At 34.8% G+C, this 17,566-nt stretch overlaps 2 protein-coding genes across 2 annotated transcripts; one reads left to right on the top strand and one right to left on the bottom strand.

Moving 5' to 3' along the window:
* Positions 1–941: 941 nt before the first annotated feature.
* Positions 942–2,459, bottom strand: LOC128997850 (uncharacterized). Its single transcript, XM_054423615.1, has one exon. It carries the CDS (start codon positions 2,457–2,459, stop codon positions 942–944), a length of 1,518 nt encoding a protein of 505 aa, XP_054279590.1.
* Positions 2,460–4,420: 1,961 nt separating this feature from the next.
* On the top strand, positions 4,421–12,549 carry LOC128997857 (uncharacterized protein K02A2.6-like). The gene is made up of 2 exons (XM_054423629.1): positions 4,421–5,458; positions 12,508–12,549. Exons 1-2 carry the CDS (start codon positions 4,421–4,423, stop codon positions 12,547–12,549), a joined length of 1,080 nt encoding a protein of 359 aa, XP_054279604.1.
* Positions 12,550–17,566: the final 5,017 nt, after the last annotated feature.

The raw sequence follows: 17,566 nt of genomic DNA on the forward strand, positions 1-17,566 counted from the left end.
GAAATTGAAAGAGAAGAAGATTATCGTACAGATGTAGAGGAAACATACCTCGAGGCAAGAGCTTTATTACAACCATTCTTTGTCACTATTAAGCAAACAGAAGTTGAAAGGAATGTTTCTAACGAATTAAATGATCCTTATAAATTGAACATACCGAATGTGAGTTTCACACCCTACACAGAAAATGAAACCTTTCGGAATTTCCTAATGCGGTTTAAAAATTTCTTGAATCTAAAACAAATCACTGAGCCTAAAACCAAAACACAACTGTTTGTTAGTACTCTTACACCCGAAATGCATCAGGCATTATGTGACACAATTGCTCCTGAGACACCGGGTGACAAATCGTATGAAGAACTTGCAGATATACTGCAAAACTGTTTGGAACCTACTCCAAGTGTACTTGATAATCAAAATAGGTTCATCAGTAAAGTTCAAGATACTGAAGAGGGAATTTCTACGTACGCTCGAGAATTAAAACGTTTGGCAATTGACTGTGACTTTAAGTGTTACAACTGTGAACATTCAGTCTGTGATATGTTCTTGAAGATGCAATTCATTCGAGGATTAAGAGATAATGAAGTGAGAGTTAGGCTTCTTCAGGAAAAAGGAAATAAACAATCATTTAAGGAAGTGGTAGAAATGGCTATTTCTATTGAACAATCCAAACTGGAAAGTTATGCAATAATACCTAAGTACTCTCATTACGTTACAGAACAAACTAAAGATGTTAACTATGTGAGTAAACAACCTGGGTGTTGAAGAATAAAGATTGTTTGCCTTGAATGAGTAGGCTTTATTTAACACAATTCAAGTAATGTAATTCATAAGTAAGAGTTAAATCTAGAGAATGAAATAATGATTACAAACATTCAACATAAACAAATAAAATAACAATGTCCAACAACAGCTGGGAATATTTTCTATCACATTCTTCCCCGCTAATATAATTTAAAGTCTTTAAGGTGAGAAGGTAGTTTCTTCTGTCTTGAGCTTCGTCTCTGTGATTGTGTTTCATCAGTCCTTAAGGTTTGTAGAGGCTCTTGAGTTGCAGATTCTTCTATCACCTCTGCATCGGGATGAGACACATCCTGGGTCTCGTCTACTAAGTTTACATCGCTATTAAGTTCCATTGTGTGGTTCTCCGGTGTTGATTCATCATCAAAATCTGTTCTCTCAGCTTGTTTTCCACAAGGAGCTAAGTTGCGTGTAGACACTGTTGTCTCACGCCCATCTGGCAATCGTACATGAGCGTAATCAGAGTTTCCTTCCAGCAATGTCACCTCCTGCACTATTGGTTCATACTTAGAGTTTCTGATAGGACGTCTCAACATCACTTTTCCAGGAGTCATCAACCAGGTTGGTGTGGAAACACCATTTTGTGATCTTCTGGGATGTCCAAACATTCGTTCATGTGGCGTACAATTCGTGGCAGTACAAAGCAAGGATCGGATAGAGTGAAGAGCTTCATCCAGAACTAATTCCCACTTTGTCACGTCAAGTTGATAGTTCTTAAGGGCAAGTTCTACTGTTCTCCAGATTATACCATTATATCTCTCAACCTGGCCATTACACTGAGGGTTGTAAGCAGTAGTCCGACTAGAAGCAATGTCGTTTAAAGCGAGAAACTCCTTTAGTTCTTTTGAAAGAAAAGAAGATCCCTGATCGGAGTGAATGTAGCTAGGAGTACCGAACAATGAAAATAACTGTTTCAGTTTGCAAATAACAGTCGAAGAGGACATATCAGGACAGGGGTACGCAAATGGAAATCGTGAGTACTCATCAATGATTGTTAGCATATACCGATTTCTTGTAGAAGAGGGAAGAGGACCCTTAAAATCCAGGCTAAGACGTTCAAACGGTGATGTTGCTTTTATTAATTTTCCATCATGTTTGAAGAATCTTGGTTTTACTTCAGAACATACCTTACAGGAAGCAGTCATTCTTCTTATCTCATCAAGGGAGTATGGTAAATTTTTGCTTCTTATCCAATGATACATACGAGTTTCACCAGGATGACACATTCTTTCATGATATTGATGAAGTCTGTTCATTTTGTCGCTCATCGAGCACACTCGTGATAGAGAGTCAGCAGCTACATTCAGTTTACCAGGTCTATAAACAATATCATAACTATAGCTTGATAGTTCTAGTCTCCACCTCATGATTTTGTCATTCTTAATTTTCCCCGATATCTTAGAGTTGAACATGAAAGAGACAGACTTCTGGTCTGTTATTAGTTTGAAATGTCTGCCTAGCAAATAGTGTCTCCATTTTCGTACTGACTCCACGATTGCATATGCTTCCTTTTCAACCGAACTGTGCTTTAGTTCACTATGAGACAGACCTCTTGAGAAAAAGGCTACAGGTTTTCCTTCCTGGGTCAGTGTTGCTGCTATTACAGTGTCAGATGCATCAGTCTCAACAGTGAAGGGTAGATCAGGATTTATGGGACTCATTGAGGCATTTTCAATCTCTTGTTTCAGTTCATTAAATGCCTTTATAGCCGTTGCGGATAAAGGGAAAGAGCTGGTTGTCAGAACTTTAATCTTTTCAGAAAATCGTGGGACATATCTTGAGAAATGGGAAAACATTCCTACTGCCCTTCTTAGGGATGATGCGTTTGTGGGCAAGGGGAAATTCTTTAGAGGTAAAAGCCGATCAGAATCTGGCTTAATGGTTTTGTTGCTTATTGTATATCCAAGGAGACTAATAGATTTCATTGTAAAAGAACATTTATTTTCATTAATAGTCAAGTTATACTTGCTAGCAGCGTTCATCAGCCTGTTTAGGTTCCTATCATGCTCCTCTTGTGTTTTACCACATACTGTTATGTCATCTAAATAAGCAAATGTGTCATTAAGATTTTCTGCCCTGATTATGCCATCAATAACTCTCTGGAATGCAGCAACTCCATTTGTCACCCCAAAAGGAATTCTGGTAAATTGATACAGCTGACCACATGCTTCAAAAGCTGTAAAAGGCTTATCTTCAGCCTTGATCGGTATTTGATGGTAAGCGCTTTTTAAATCAATGGCACTAAACACTTCATAGTTAGCAACTTTATTGACAATTTCTTCAAGATTTGGGATTTGATAAGCATCGAGACTTGTAAATCTGTTTATAGTGTTAGAGTAGTCTATTACCATACGCTTCTTATGGTTTTCGGAGCTGGTAACAAAAGCTTGAGCTCTCCATGGAGATATACTTGGTTCTATTACCCCTTCATGCAATAGTGAGCGAATTTCTTCTGAAATAAACTGATAATCTGTTACTGTATGACGGCGAGATTTCACAGAAATAGGGTGACAATCATGTGAAATATGCTCAAATAGTGAAGCTTGTGGTACATTTGCAGCAGCTACAGATACATCCCGATGCAGAGGTGATAGAAGAATCTGCAACTCAAGAGCCTCTACAAACCTTAAGGACTGATGAAACACAATCACAGAGACGAAGCTCAAGACAGAAGAAACTACCTTCTCACCTTAAAGACTTTAAATTATATTAGCGGGGAAGAATGTGATAGAAAATATTCCCAGCTGTTGTTGGACATTGTTATTTTATTTGTTTATGTTGAATGTTTGTAATCATTATTTCATTCTCTAGATTTAACTCTTACTTATGAATTCCATTACTTGAATTGTGTTAAATAAATTGTAGAAGAATAAAGATTGTTTGCCTTGAATGAGTAGGCTTTATTTAACACAATTCAAGTAATGGAATTCATAAGTAAGAGTTAAATCTAGAGAATGAAATAATGATTACAAACATTCAACATAAACAAATAAAATAACAATGTCCAACAACAGCTGGGAATATTTTCTATCACACTGGGTTAACAAGAAAGAGTAGAAATGAAATCAAACCACATATTACCTTTCAAGATTTAAGAGGTAAATGTTACAGATGCGGCAGTGCTCAACATAAAGCTGATACTTGCAAGTTTAAAAATGAATTTTGTAGGAAGTGTAATAAGATCGGACACATTGCGAATGTTTGTCTTACACGCAACAGGGTTAGCAATGCAAGCAAGAACGCTTACAAGTTAAAATCGAATAAAATTGATGTTGAAGATGATAATGAAAACATTCATGAAGTTTACATGGTGGGGACACCAAATGTGAATGACAAGTTCATGATTAACGTTTCTATTGAAGGCAAGTCATTGAATATGGAACTTGATACCGGGGCGGCTTTGAGCTCATTATCATACAGTGATTTTCTTAAACTTGAACTTAATAAACGTCTATTCAAGACGGCAGTGGAAATGAAAACATACACTGGAGAAATTATAAGGCCTGTAGGAGTCTGTTTTGTTGAGTGCAAGTACAGAAATTTAAGTTTTCATGGGAAACTCTATGTTTTAAAACAAAATGTAGGCCCAATATTTGGACGTGAATGGCTCCGAGAAGTCAAGATGGATTGGGCTGATATAAATCTTGCGGATACCAACACATCAGAGGAACCTGATAAACTCCTAACAACTTTTCAGGACATTTTCAAGGCAGAAATTGGTAAAATAAATTCAGAACAAGGACATATACAGCTAAAGGAAGGAGCTAAACCAATTTTTGTTAAACCCCGACAAGTACCTTATGCTCTAAGGAAAGCTGTTGAAGATGAGCTACATAGACTAGAGAGCAGTGGTATAATCTCCAAAGTTGAAAACTCGCAATGGGGAACACCAATTGTTCCGGTAAAAAAGCCTAATGGAAGTGTAAGGCTCTGCGCTGACTACAAGGTAACAGCCAACAAACTAATATTAGATGAGAAGTACTCTATACCTCGCATTGATGACATCTTTACACACATGAACAAAGGGAAATTTTTCTGCACCTTGGACATTAGTAATGCCTATTTGCACCTTCCAATGGATGAAGAATCAAGAGAAATACAAACCATAAGTACTCATTTAGGTTTGTTCAAAGTCAATCGCCTAATGTTCGGCATAAAAGTAGCTCCAAGTATATGGCAACTATTTATGGACAAGGTTCTCCATGGACTAGAAGGAACTGTATGTTTCTTTGACGACATACTCATTCAAGGGAGCACATTCCAAGAAACTATGAGTCGACTAAAAGAGGTTTTTCAAAGAATTAGACAATATAACTTACGATTGAATCAGGACAAATGCAAATTCTTCAAGAAAAGTGTGAAGTATCTAGGCCATGTTATAGACGAGAATGGTCTTCATAAATCACCTGACAATGTTGAAGCTATACGTAAAGCAAAGAGACCAGAAGATGTCACTCAACTAAGAAGTTTCCTAGGACTCACAAATTACTACACTCGATTTGTGCCTAACATGTCAACCTATCTGGAACCATTAAATAATGTACTAAGACATGGAAAGAAGTTTACATGGAATAAGGAGTGCGAGGATGCCTTTGTGAAGATCAAAGCTGAAATCACCAGTGAACGAATATTAGCTCATTATGATCTGAGTGAAGCATTGGTACTTGCTACGGATGCAAGTCCAACTGGCTTAGGTGCTTGTTTATCTCACAGAGATTTTAAAATTATTTTAATTATATTATACAGGGTGTCAGAAAAAAGTGTGATGGGCTATACAGGACCTAATTCTACATGCAAAAATAAGTCAAAAATGAAGAATAAATTTTTTTGGATTTCGGCTTAGTTTAGCCGTAATCCGCCATTTTGTTTTTTGGGGAAAATATTTATTATTTCAAAATCCCTTTGAGATTTTTTTACGAAACTTGGCAAAATTGTTTACACTATAGTAAGTAACATTTATAAAAAAATTATTATTTTAACTTTCCAAATTTCAAAATGGCGGCCGTGTGAATTTTTTAATGCCAAATTTCATGAAAACCGGTACCTAAATCCAAATTTTGTAAGACACAAAAGTTTTAGTATTTATTATAACAAATCCAACAAAACAAAAATGAATAAAATCGGTTCATAGATAAAGAAGCTGTGTTTATTTTAGTAATTTAGACAGAAATTATAAATATTAAAATGTATTAAATGTAATTTAATAATTTATGTAACGTATTAAGTAATTTCAGTCTAAATTACTAAAATAAACACAGCTTCTTTATTTATGAACCGATTTTATTCATTTTTGTTTTGTTGGATTTTTCATAATAAATACTAAAACTTTTGTGTCTCACAAAATTTTGATTTAGGTACCGGTTTTCATGAAATTTGGCATTAAAAAATTCACACGGCCGCCATTTTGAAATTTGGAAAGTTAAAATAATAATTTTTTTTATAAATGTTACTTACTATAGTGTAAACAATTTTGCCAAGTTTCGTAAAAATATCTCAAAGGGATTTTGAAATAATAAATATTTTCCCCAAAAAACAAAATGGCGGATTACGGCTAAACTAAGCCGAAATCCAAAAAAGTTTATTCTTCATTTTTGACTTATTTTTGCATGTAGAATTAGGTCCTGTATAGCCCATCACACTTTTTTGTGACACCCTGTATACTAGCTGACCCTACAGACATCGTCCTGTCCTAATGTGGTTTTATGTCAAATGCTCGTTCATTTTCTAGATGAGCTCGTTCGCATGGCTCAATCACGTCCTGGTTGAAGTTCGTTCGCTACGCTCACTCACCTTTAGGTTGGAGCTCGTTCGCTGCGCTCACTTGCCTTCAGGTTAGCTCGTTCGCTACTCTAACTCACCTCCAGGTTGAAGTTCGTTCGCTGCGCTCACTCACCTTTTGGTTGCAAATTAGCTGTTATCATAAATAAAAAAAATTGTGCCGCACACTGTTGTTAAACCTATTAACTTTTTAATTCTATTGAACATCACAGAATCAAATTGTTTAGTTGAACCAGCTGTTAAGATTCTTTGATTCTATTTAAATACGAGTACTCATAAGGTTAACATGGGAAACTCCAGAGCCACTGGGGGGAGCCCTTTTGACGGATCTGCCACAAACTTCACACAAACCATCCTTGAATAATGCTTAATAATGCCTGAAAGTTTCATTACAATCTGTCGAGCGGTTTCGGAGTCCATAAAGGACAAACAAACAAACAAACATACATTGGATTATATATATGAGGGGTTGAGAGGCCAAGGGAGATATGTGACTTTTTAAAAAATGTCATTGTATTTTTTTCATAGTCATAAAAAATAAAATAAAAATAAAAATAAATTCACTTATACCCCTTGGCTTCCAACTCTTAGGTGTCTAGTTTGGAGGCCAAGGGATATAAGTGAATTATTTGTTGAAATTCCACCCTTTTTTAACAAAACCCGTTACCATGACAACATTTTAAAAAAAGTCACATATCTCCCTTGGCCTCTCAACCCCTCATATATAGATGCATTATATAAATTTGTTATTAATTTTCAGTTTATTTTAATTTTATTTGAATACAGCTACTCCCGCGATTGGCGAATGGAACATACTGTAAGCGACTAAGCGTTGGCCGGTCCATCTCCCGGCTGTTTGCATTTAGAACCGAGTAAATTGCGGTACAGTGAATGAATGAATTAAATATTATGCAAGTTATATTCCTAATAATGAATGATAGCAAGAATAAATCAAATACATTCCTAATAAACTACAAACAATTATTCAATAGGCTATACAATTAGAAATTAGTAGCCTACTTCTTGACAGGCCTAGACAATGAACCATACCGTGGTTAAAAGTGGACTTCTATAAGCCTAGGTAATTAATTATTTACTTATTATTATGGTTGTAACTGGACTTATGTATTAATAGTCCATGGCTTGGCAATCAAATAACGGTACTTATATAGGATAGGCTACTGTTATCAACTTTTGAAATTACTGAATTGTTACCAAATTACTGTTTCACAAAATGAAGATCCCATTTTCAGCCGAGCCATTAAAATGAGGATTTGCCGAACAATTATTAATATTACAGAATATTATTTAATGATATACAACTGTTCACATTTCATATGTTAGAGTTTTGCTATGGTCAAAGGTCAAAATCCAAATGTTCTTTTCTTTTGGTCTGTATATACCGTAGTAATTCGCTCGAATCATTGACTTAGTATAAAGTCAATGCTAGAATACTGTAAATGGTTTGTTAAGACCATATGCAAGCATTTTTGAAATCGTTTCCCCGTTTTCTGAAAAATTTAAAAAATGAATGGTTTTCTGAATATACAGGTAACTAGTGGCTTGTAGGGACATAAGTCCCTAAAAAGCTCAAATGTAAAACAACTTTTTGCAATACCTTGAATCACTCCAGTGGTTTAACATGAAAAGACAGCAAACATATCATTGTTTGTGAATAAATACTGGTTTACTAAGGTAGCTTTGGTCTTGTGGTTAATGAGGATAAATAAAAGCTTCCCTGTTTGGAATTTTAAAAATTCATTGGAGGTTCGCCTTCAGATGAATTGAAGACGCCTGCAATTTCATCTGCAGTAGGCTTATTATACCTACGACGATCCATATTTATCCTGTCTACAAACCTAAGTTCTAATTCACTGTCACCTTGTACAACCATTTCTTCCGAAACTCTTTTGTAAATTTGTGCAAATGGATTTTCTAATAGAATTTCAGCTAGTTTTGACAATATTTCAGGTTTTAAGTCACTATTTTCTCGACGCCTTTGACGAATTTCTGTTGCTGTTGATGTGTCAATAATGTACAATTAATTGGCCATACACGGGGTCTTCATCATGTTGAGGCAGCAAATCTGAGATTGAACGATAAATCTCTCCTTGAATTTTGAAACAGTATGGTCCTTTTCCTGGAATATCTTTCTTACTGGCTGAAAAATAAGCAAAAGCCATCGCACTGTTGCATTGTCGAATGAATTTATACAGTTGTGGGCTCTCTTCAAACAAACTTTTAAGTTCTACATTAGTTTTTGACTGAGGAAGGTTAATAAGTCCGTTATGGCAACATGTCATAAAATGATCATTCGTTAGTTCTTCTCTAAAATGAAGAGCACTACATTGAATGCACTCTTGGTCCAGTAATCCTGCATCATGGATCTTTACATTTCTCTCGTCTACCATGGGTCTCCTAAAAAGGGGTTGTAACATATCTTGATTAAGTTCGTCATTATCTACTCTTGCTCTCCTACGCGCACTGTCATTCCTATGAACAGTTCCCCGCCTTTGTGGTATTCCCCTGGCGTTCATATTAATTACGGTACTTATAATGAAAAGAATATATATCCAGCAGCCTACATACCAAAACATCTTGAATCCCTGGTGATTTTATAAAAGTATGATCGAATATGATTATTCTACGTTGTATATTCACTGCACTAAAAAAAATTATTTACGAAGGAATGCAGATACACCATTTTAGAACCAATAACATTTATAGGTTATTTTAGTTGTATATATTTACACAACCTTAACCTTAAAATGTGTAGAAATATAAAGAAAACAACATCATTTAAAATAAACTTGAACATATGATTTAAAAATAAAAACAAAACAGAAGTTAGATTTAATTTCGACTCTTTGATTATTTATACAGAATATTTATTTTATGTCGTTTATTCCTTTAACACGACAATAACGTAAAAGCATGAAAAAATGAAACTTGAGTACAGTATATGATTTAAATATAAACAAAGAATTTTCTGATTAATCTTCAATATTTCAGTTTTATTATAGTATACATTTCATAGTTGACTGGCTAAAAGTAAACCAAATGCGTGTATTGATCACTGATTTCAAATCTGTGGCACAGCTGTTTTAATTTCAAAAGATGTAAACAAATTAAACCCCATGTTGTTTTAATGGGAAAAGTTTTATTCTGTTGCGAATTTATGGTAAAAAAATAAGAAAAATGAATAGTTTTCCCTCAAAATTCACGTCAAGACCTTTAAAATAAGACCCCTCCCATCCTTCTACGGCCATCCAGTCACTCACAATTTCTTTACAAAAATTTGACTTACGGAATTATATATATAGATTTGTCACCTGATAAAACAACAAACTACTCTTTATGGAAAGCTACTAGAGGGATGAACCGTCCAAATATACTGATACCGTCTACTGTCTATCTCTAAGTCCGATGGAACTTGGGCAAGAAACGATATTGAAAAATCTGAAGTGTTTGCAAACCACTTGGCCGCAGTGTTTACTCCCAATCAAAATCAAAATTATAATTTTAATAATCTTGACGAAATTCTTGAGTTCATTGACCCACCAAATCAGTTATCACCTCCAATAAAGCCCTTTACTCTCTCAGATGTCTGTAAACTTGTAAACAAATTAAAACTGTTTAAAGCCCCTGGATACGACTTAATCACGGGAAAAGTAATGAAAGAGCTTCCTAGAAAAGCATTTATATACCTGACACTCATTTTTAATTCAATTATACGGACTGAGTATTTCCCTACACAATGGAAAGTTTCAGAAATAATCATGATAGCCAAGCCAGGGAAACCACCCCAACAAGCAAGTTCATATCGACCTATCAGTCTACTTCCAATAACATCCAAATTGTTTGAGAGGCTCTTCTTGAATCGTCTACTTGAAGAAGTAGAGGATAGAAACTTGATTCCAAATCATCAGTTTGGGTTTTGACGGGAGCATTCCACAGTTGAACAAGTACATAGATTGGTTAATAGAATTAAAGAAGACCTTGAGAAAAAAGACCTATTGTACAGCTGTCTTTATCGATGTAAGTCAAGCCTTTGACAAAGTTTGGCACACAGGCCTACTTTATAAACTCAAACTGAATCTTCCTCATACATTTTATATGACAATTAAATCATACCTAACCGACAGATATTTCAGAGTTAAATTTGGAGATAGCATTACAAAATTGTACCCAATTCAAGCTGACGTTCGCCCCAAGGAAGTGTTCTCGGACCTATACTATATACGCTGTTTACAGCCGATCTACCTGAAAATGTGAATACTTCTGTGGTCACTTTTGCTGACGATACAGCTATTTTAGCGTCCCATCCTGATCCAGTGGTAGCTTCGCTTAGTCTTCAAAATTCCCTAGATGACTTAGAAGAATGGTTGCAAACATGGAAAATAAAAGTGAATGAGAGCAAATCTACTCATGTGACCTTCACTACCAGATTAGGTACTTGTCCTCCTGTAACCTTAAAATTTAAGGTTGTTTTGGACATTATTTAATAATGTCCAAATTCCGCAATCCCACGAAGTGAACTTTACTGGCTCCTAAATAGTAAATCAAAATTGACCATTGCAAATAAATTATTACTATACAAAGTAATCCTGAAGCCAATTTGGACTTATGGAATCCAACTGTGGGGAACGTCCAGTATGTCGAACATAAACATCATCCAACGATTTCAGTCAAAAGTTTTAAGGTTCATCCTGCAAGCCCCGTGGTATGTTAATAACAATATCCTTCACAAGGACAGTAGAATTCCGACGGTTGAAGAGGAAATAACCAAATTTAGTACAAAATATCTAAAGAAGCTTGAAAATCACTCCAATCACCTGGCTCTAAACCTTTTGGACAACAGTACCAGTATATACAGGCTGAAAAGGATTCATGTCTTGGACCTAAGCTCACGTTTTGTTTGAACAATTTAATTTTCCCCTGTTTATTTACTTATTTATTTTTTCATTGAAATATTTTTAAGTTAGATCTGCCAATGGACAGAGACTAACTAACGTTTTATAAATAATTGTTATTGTATTTGCTGAATGTTCAAAAAATGAACAGATTGTAAATAAAGTTGTGATAAAAAAAAAACTTATGGTGCAACACAAATAAACAACCCAATGACCTACCTATAACCTACACTTTACCTTCCTAATCCAACCTTACTTCAAAAGACTTAAAGTAGTCACGAATACTCATAAACCCCGACCTACCTTCCTCACATGCCTAAATTAGATCATTGTGCAGTGAATACTGCGCCTTAAAAAATGTTTTAACGGCATTTTCTTGTTTATTAAGATTGTAGGAATGGTTTAAAAACCTTTAAAATAAAAGTCTAGAAAGTTCAGAAATACCTTATGACTCTCTTGTTTAAATTTTTCTTGTTAATTCATAAAACTGTCATGGCTACTTTAGTCCCATAAGCCTAACGTTATAAATTGGAAATTTTAAGTTCGTGTTAAAATGCATTAGCATTATCTAATCGAAATTTGTTTGTTTATTAACCATCTCAATATTAGTCTAAGTAATCTTGTTAAGTTTAAGTATTTTCTGAACTTGAAGAAATGTCGCATTGGCGCAACGATGGTGTGTTTGGGGGGGGGGAGAGATTTGGCAGTGGTGCTTTGCCGGTGTCTACCTGGCGCTAGAGGCGCGTTCCCAGTGGACCGATATACTGTAACACGAGTAAACCAGCGCCTCTTGTTTTTCCTAATAGGCAGCCAAATTATATTCACCACCTACCTGTTTTAAAAGAAAAAGATCACTTTTTAAAACTAAGTGGTAGGATTGAATTTTGTTACTAAAACCAAACGTAGATGTGTAACTATTTTATACAACAGATTTAAATATTTTTACCATAGGCAAGATTGTACTTACTTTTGCCTGATGGTGTCAAATGTAGTTTATGATGTACATGTTTCTGCTCAGTACGCCTACAAACGTCACCCGGTCGTGGTTATCTTTATCTAACCGTGCGTACGCAAACATGTTTACGGTACCTGCAATTGCAAAACGCGTGTTCTATGTATATTTTCGTGTGTATATAAACTGTAAATAGCTGACAAACATCGTTTGATGTGATTTTTTAACACAAGAATGCTGCTGAAGATGAGCTGTAAGTAGCTCGATACATGTACAGCATAAACTACATTTGACACCTTCAGGCAAAAGCAAGTATAATCTTACCTATAGTAAAAATATTAAAGGTGTCAAGGCTGATTATAAAATAGATTTAAATAACATCATCGTACTCTTTTGTGTCCTCTTCCCGTACAACAGCTAGTATTTAATAGGCATGTCATTATCTTTATATAATATAATAGCATTATAAAGATTTGCATATACTGACCAGGCATTCCCGATGACGTGGAACACACTTTCTTCCACTGCCAGCATTGGGAAAGGCCCCGCCTAGAGGCTCAACAGTTCGTAGGACTGCTGTCGGTGGACACGGTCATACCGATGATGATGGAGGGTGAGGGCAATTGGACCTGTGTGTCACTTTACATCCAGGGTGTACTCCGCGCCAAGAAGCTTGACCTCGACCGGGATGCGGTGTAGGTCAAAAAATAAATAATGCCAGAAACGGTGCGAGCCCTGTGGGCTTAGGTCACATGTTGGCCTGACTTGAAGTAATGTGACAAACAATTCCAGGTCTGTGTCCAACAGAGTAGAGGGGGTTTTTTAGTGAGTAGTCTGTGATAAACTCAGGAGTCTCACACTACAGGCTGGCTACCTGTGTGCGTAAAAGCATTTTCCCTCCTCACCCTAAAAAAAAAAAAAAAAAAAAATTATAAAGTGTGTATATTTGTATAAATATTTAGTTATAGATCGCCAGTGTAGTCCGCTACTGCCCAACTATTATCGGTCCGCTATCCGCTAAGTGCTAGTCGGCCTCTAGGTCAACATGTTAAATACACCAGTTACTGTTGTATCTTTTAACCACTTTCTACTACATTTGACCACTTCGGGCTACGTTCTGATTTTGATTTCATTGCTGCTCTACGTGTACGAGCGCTTGGATATGATGGTTTGAAACAAATTGAATTACATTTACCGATACCTATATGTGTGGAGGAAAAATGCTACGTGTGTTACAAGAATGCCATGCATTACACTATAATAATAACTAGTGTACATGTTGCTCGAATTCGAGCAATTGTAGAGTATTACAGAAGTTATTTCAAAACGAATAACAATAATATTTACAATGAGTTAAAACAGTCAACTCAAAGATTACCGGTGCGTAGCTCATGGAAATACTCACGATGTATATAACAGTTCAATACTGTTATCAACATTTCCTGTAAATATTTTGTCTTGTTTCATAAAGCTGATAAAAATTCAATAACTTGTAAAACTTATGCCATTAAACACAAACCAACATCCAAAACTATACACATTTTTAATGCAACATAGATAGTTTATACATTATACATTGACTGTTTAAAATTAACATATGTTTTTCTTCTCACTTTTAATTTCTGACAACAGCTGGAGTTTAATAACAATTTTTGTTTCCCATGTTAATCTTATGGAGAAATACAAAACTTTAAGGGGCCCCAGGGCCTCACTCTCTAATTATTTCCTTAAAAAGAAAGTTTCCTGCACAACTTCAAGTTAAGCTCTTTCCAATGACACCAAAAACATATAAATCGGTTCAGTAGTTTCGGAGGAGTAATTGTCACAAAAAATCTGCTTGCGTATTAAATAAGTACGAGAGGTCGTCCAGTGGTCGAAACTCGACCAAAAATATGTAATGTAAACTTACTCACTTCTCTATTTTCACCCCACACTGTAAATAAAACATGTGATTGGAGTTTCTTCCATTTGTTTTGATTTTCTGTTTATATTTCGTTGTTATTTCGTCACCAGCATGGCAACGCATAAGATCCATGTTAATTTTTTCAAATTTTTAAACTCATTTTTTGTGCTTATCTTTGAGCCTATTTAAATTTATAAAGGGATTCTGCACACCTACAGGAAAATAGCTTTCCAACGGTATGCGTAGATTTTCCCTACGATTCACACGAGCTGAGAAAAAAGGTTTTAAAGAAACATGCTTGCCTATTAATATATAAACGAGAGGTCGTCCAGTGGTCGAAACTCGACCAAAAATATGTAATGTAAACTTACTCACTTCTCTATTTTCACCCCACACTGTAAATAAAACATGTGATTGGAGTTTTTCCATTTGTTTTGATTTTCTGTTGGTATTTCGTTGTTATTTCGTCACCAGCATGGCAACGCATAAGATCCATGTTAATTTTTTCAAATTTTTAAACTCATTTTTTGTGCTTATCTTTGAGCCTATTTAAATTTATAAAGGGATTCTGCACACCTACAGGAAAATAGCTTTCTAACGGTATGCGTAGATTTACCCCACGATGCACACGAGCTGAGAAAAAAGGTTTTAAAGAAACATGCTTGCCTATTAATATATAGATAGATAGATAGACTAGTTGCTCTGCCCGTGCTTCGCTACGGGGAGAGAATGCAGAAAAGAATATTTAGGTTTTACTTTAAGATACCATAATATACTATGATAAACAGTTACAATACACTTACCAGGAAACATAGGCAAAGCATCAATCCTGCTTATTGATTATTTAAATTAAGATATCTGCTCAATGAATTACAGTACTATCATTGTATATAGTTTATAGCATTTAAAATATAGGTCCGATGCAAAAGTATAATTCATTGACCACATGGCACCAAGAAACTAATCTCCTTGTAAACAAATCAAATTAAATAGCAGAACAGCATTTCCAACAACAGCTGGAGTTTCATAACAATGTTTGTTATGAAATGTTAATCATAACAGACATGTTAATCTTATGGAGAAATACGAAACTTTAAAGGGCACCCAGGCCTCACTCTCTAATCATTTCCCTAAAAAGAAAGTTTCCTGCACAACTTCACGTTACGTTCTTTCCAATGACACCAAAAACATGTCAATCGGTTCAGTAGTTTCGGAGGAGTAATTGTCACAAAAAACCTGCTTGCGTATTAAATAAGTAATAGACTAGTGAACCTGTGCGGCTCAATGCCCCGCAAAATAAAATATGAATTTAGAAAACAAAATCATCGTGTTTTTTATTGAATCGACATTGAAAATTAAATACAGTAATAATGAAGCCTTAGAAGGGAAGCAGTGCAGCCATTTTCTAGCTGTATGTGTGTTATATTTTGTAAATTAATAAGTGATCAAGTTCAAGTATGTTATAGGGTAGTTATAAAAAAAAAAAAAATTAAACACATTTAACAAAACATTTTATCATATCAAACCAATAGGCCTATGTAGCATGTTTTAAGGGTCAAATTCTGCTTGAAGAAAACACTCTTAAATAAACACTAAAAAACTACATTTTTATCATAAAAGCACTTTCATGAATACTACGATTTTTGTCCTAAAGATACCTTCAGGAATATTACCCTGGTCAGAATTTGAATGAATATGCGTATCCTATTAAAAGATGTAGCCTTACTTAAAACAACATATAATATAGATGCTTATGATTGAAATTGGTCTGAGTAAGAACAGCGCTGCTCTTTAATTAAAGGGCTTGTGCTGCAAATGCCAAAGATAATAGAAATTAGCATCAAACGGGCAAATTTTTATCCTCAAAATCAAAATATGTCCCCACTCACTTATTCCAGTTAGGACTTAACATTCTATTAAGTTGTTACCCGTTCTGATCACATGACGCCTTGTGCCATTAATGAGGCTCTTTTTGACGTATTTCTCATCAATAAAACCACTGCCCCCTTTTATTAGTCTAATCTGTGTCCTGGCAATCCACTGAACTCTATATTTAAAACTCAGTTTGATTTTCTAAATGGGTGTCTCCGCCTTTGTCTGTTTTCGAGGACCCACTCTTCTCCCCTTGGCATACTGACAATTAATTACCTAACTTGTCAAGTTCATGTAGTAATTAATTAATACTGTTAGTTTATATAGAAAATTAAATAAAAGTTACTTGGCTTGGTGCTTTCATAACTGCAAACTCAGATTACACCCACAAGTAAAAAAGAATCAAGTTATTGGTTAAAAAAACTACTGTATGTGTAACAACATTATTAACATGAAGTAGATGATTTGTTTGATTTATCGATCAGCTGTTTTGTTTCAAATGAATTAATAATGTCAAAGATTTGTGATTTTAAAAACATAAATTTTTATAGTAAAGTTTTCTAAATCATGGTAACTTATTCTCAACTAAATTTTACTATTCCCAGCATTAAAATAAAGTAGTAAGATCCATTATGAGTAAACTTTAAGGTACACAATCCTTGATTGAAATGTAGTATACATTAACAGTCATAATGCACAACAATTATTATGTAGTAGACTTTGACTATTTTCAAGTAACAAACATATGTTTCTGTAAATACAAATTATCTCCTATGTTATCCTTATGGAGAAATACAAAACCTTAAAGGGCCCCAGGGCCCCACTCTCTAATTATTTCCCTAAAAAGAAAGTTTCCTGCACAACTTCACGTTACGCTCTTTCCAATGACACCAAAAACATGTCAATCGGTTTAGTAGTTTCGGAGGAGTAATCGTTACAAAAAATCTGCTTGCGTATTAAATAAGTACTAGTGGTCGTCAGGGCCCTGTTTCATAAAAATACTAGTCTAGTATTTACTAGTCCATGGACTAGTAATACTAGTGTATTTTACAAGTCTACGTTTCAAAAACCTACTAGTGTAAAATACTAGTTACTAGTGTAGGGACTAGTATTACTAGTGGTTTTTACTAGTGTAGACAGCAATGTGTTTCATAAAGTTTTACTCTTGTAAATTACACTAGTAAATACTTGCTATTTTCTACCAACCTCTCTTCACCCGTATTATTTGAAGTAGACTAGTATTTTTGGAAAGAGAGTTATTTCATTACTTACATCGTTTAAAAAAAATGAATTATTAAGTTCTTTTTGCAAGTGTGAATTGGCTCACGAATAGATCTGTGAGTGCTAAAA

Source organism: Macrosteles quadrilineatus, unplaced genomic scaffold, assembly GCF_028750875.1.
Source record: "Macrosteles quadrilineatus isolate MER2022 unplaced genomic scaffold, UCM_ALF_1.0 Scaffold_1__1_contigs__length_201487025, whole genome shotgun sequence".
Taxonomy (NCBI): Eukaryota; Metazoa; Arthropoda; class Insecta; order Hemiptera; family Cicadellidae; genus Macrosteles; species Macrosteles quadrilineatus.

Bases quoted from the DNA above. Each gene is read 5' to 3' on its own strand.
- LOC128997850 (XM_054423615.1), bottom strand. From the start codon at position 2,459: ATGAGTCCCATAAATCCTGATCTACCCTTCACTGTTGAGACTGATGCA.
- LOC128997857 (XM_054423629.1), top strand. From the start codon at position 4,421: ATGGATTGGGCTGATATAAATCTTGCGGATACCAACACATCAGAGGAA. The intron at 5,459-12,507 runs GTACTTGCTACG...GTTTCTGCTCAG, and splicing joins ATGATCTGAGTGAAGCATTG to TACGCCTACAAACGTCACCC.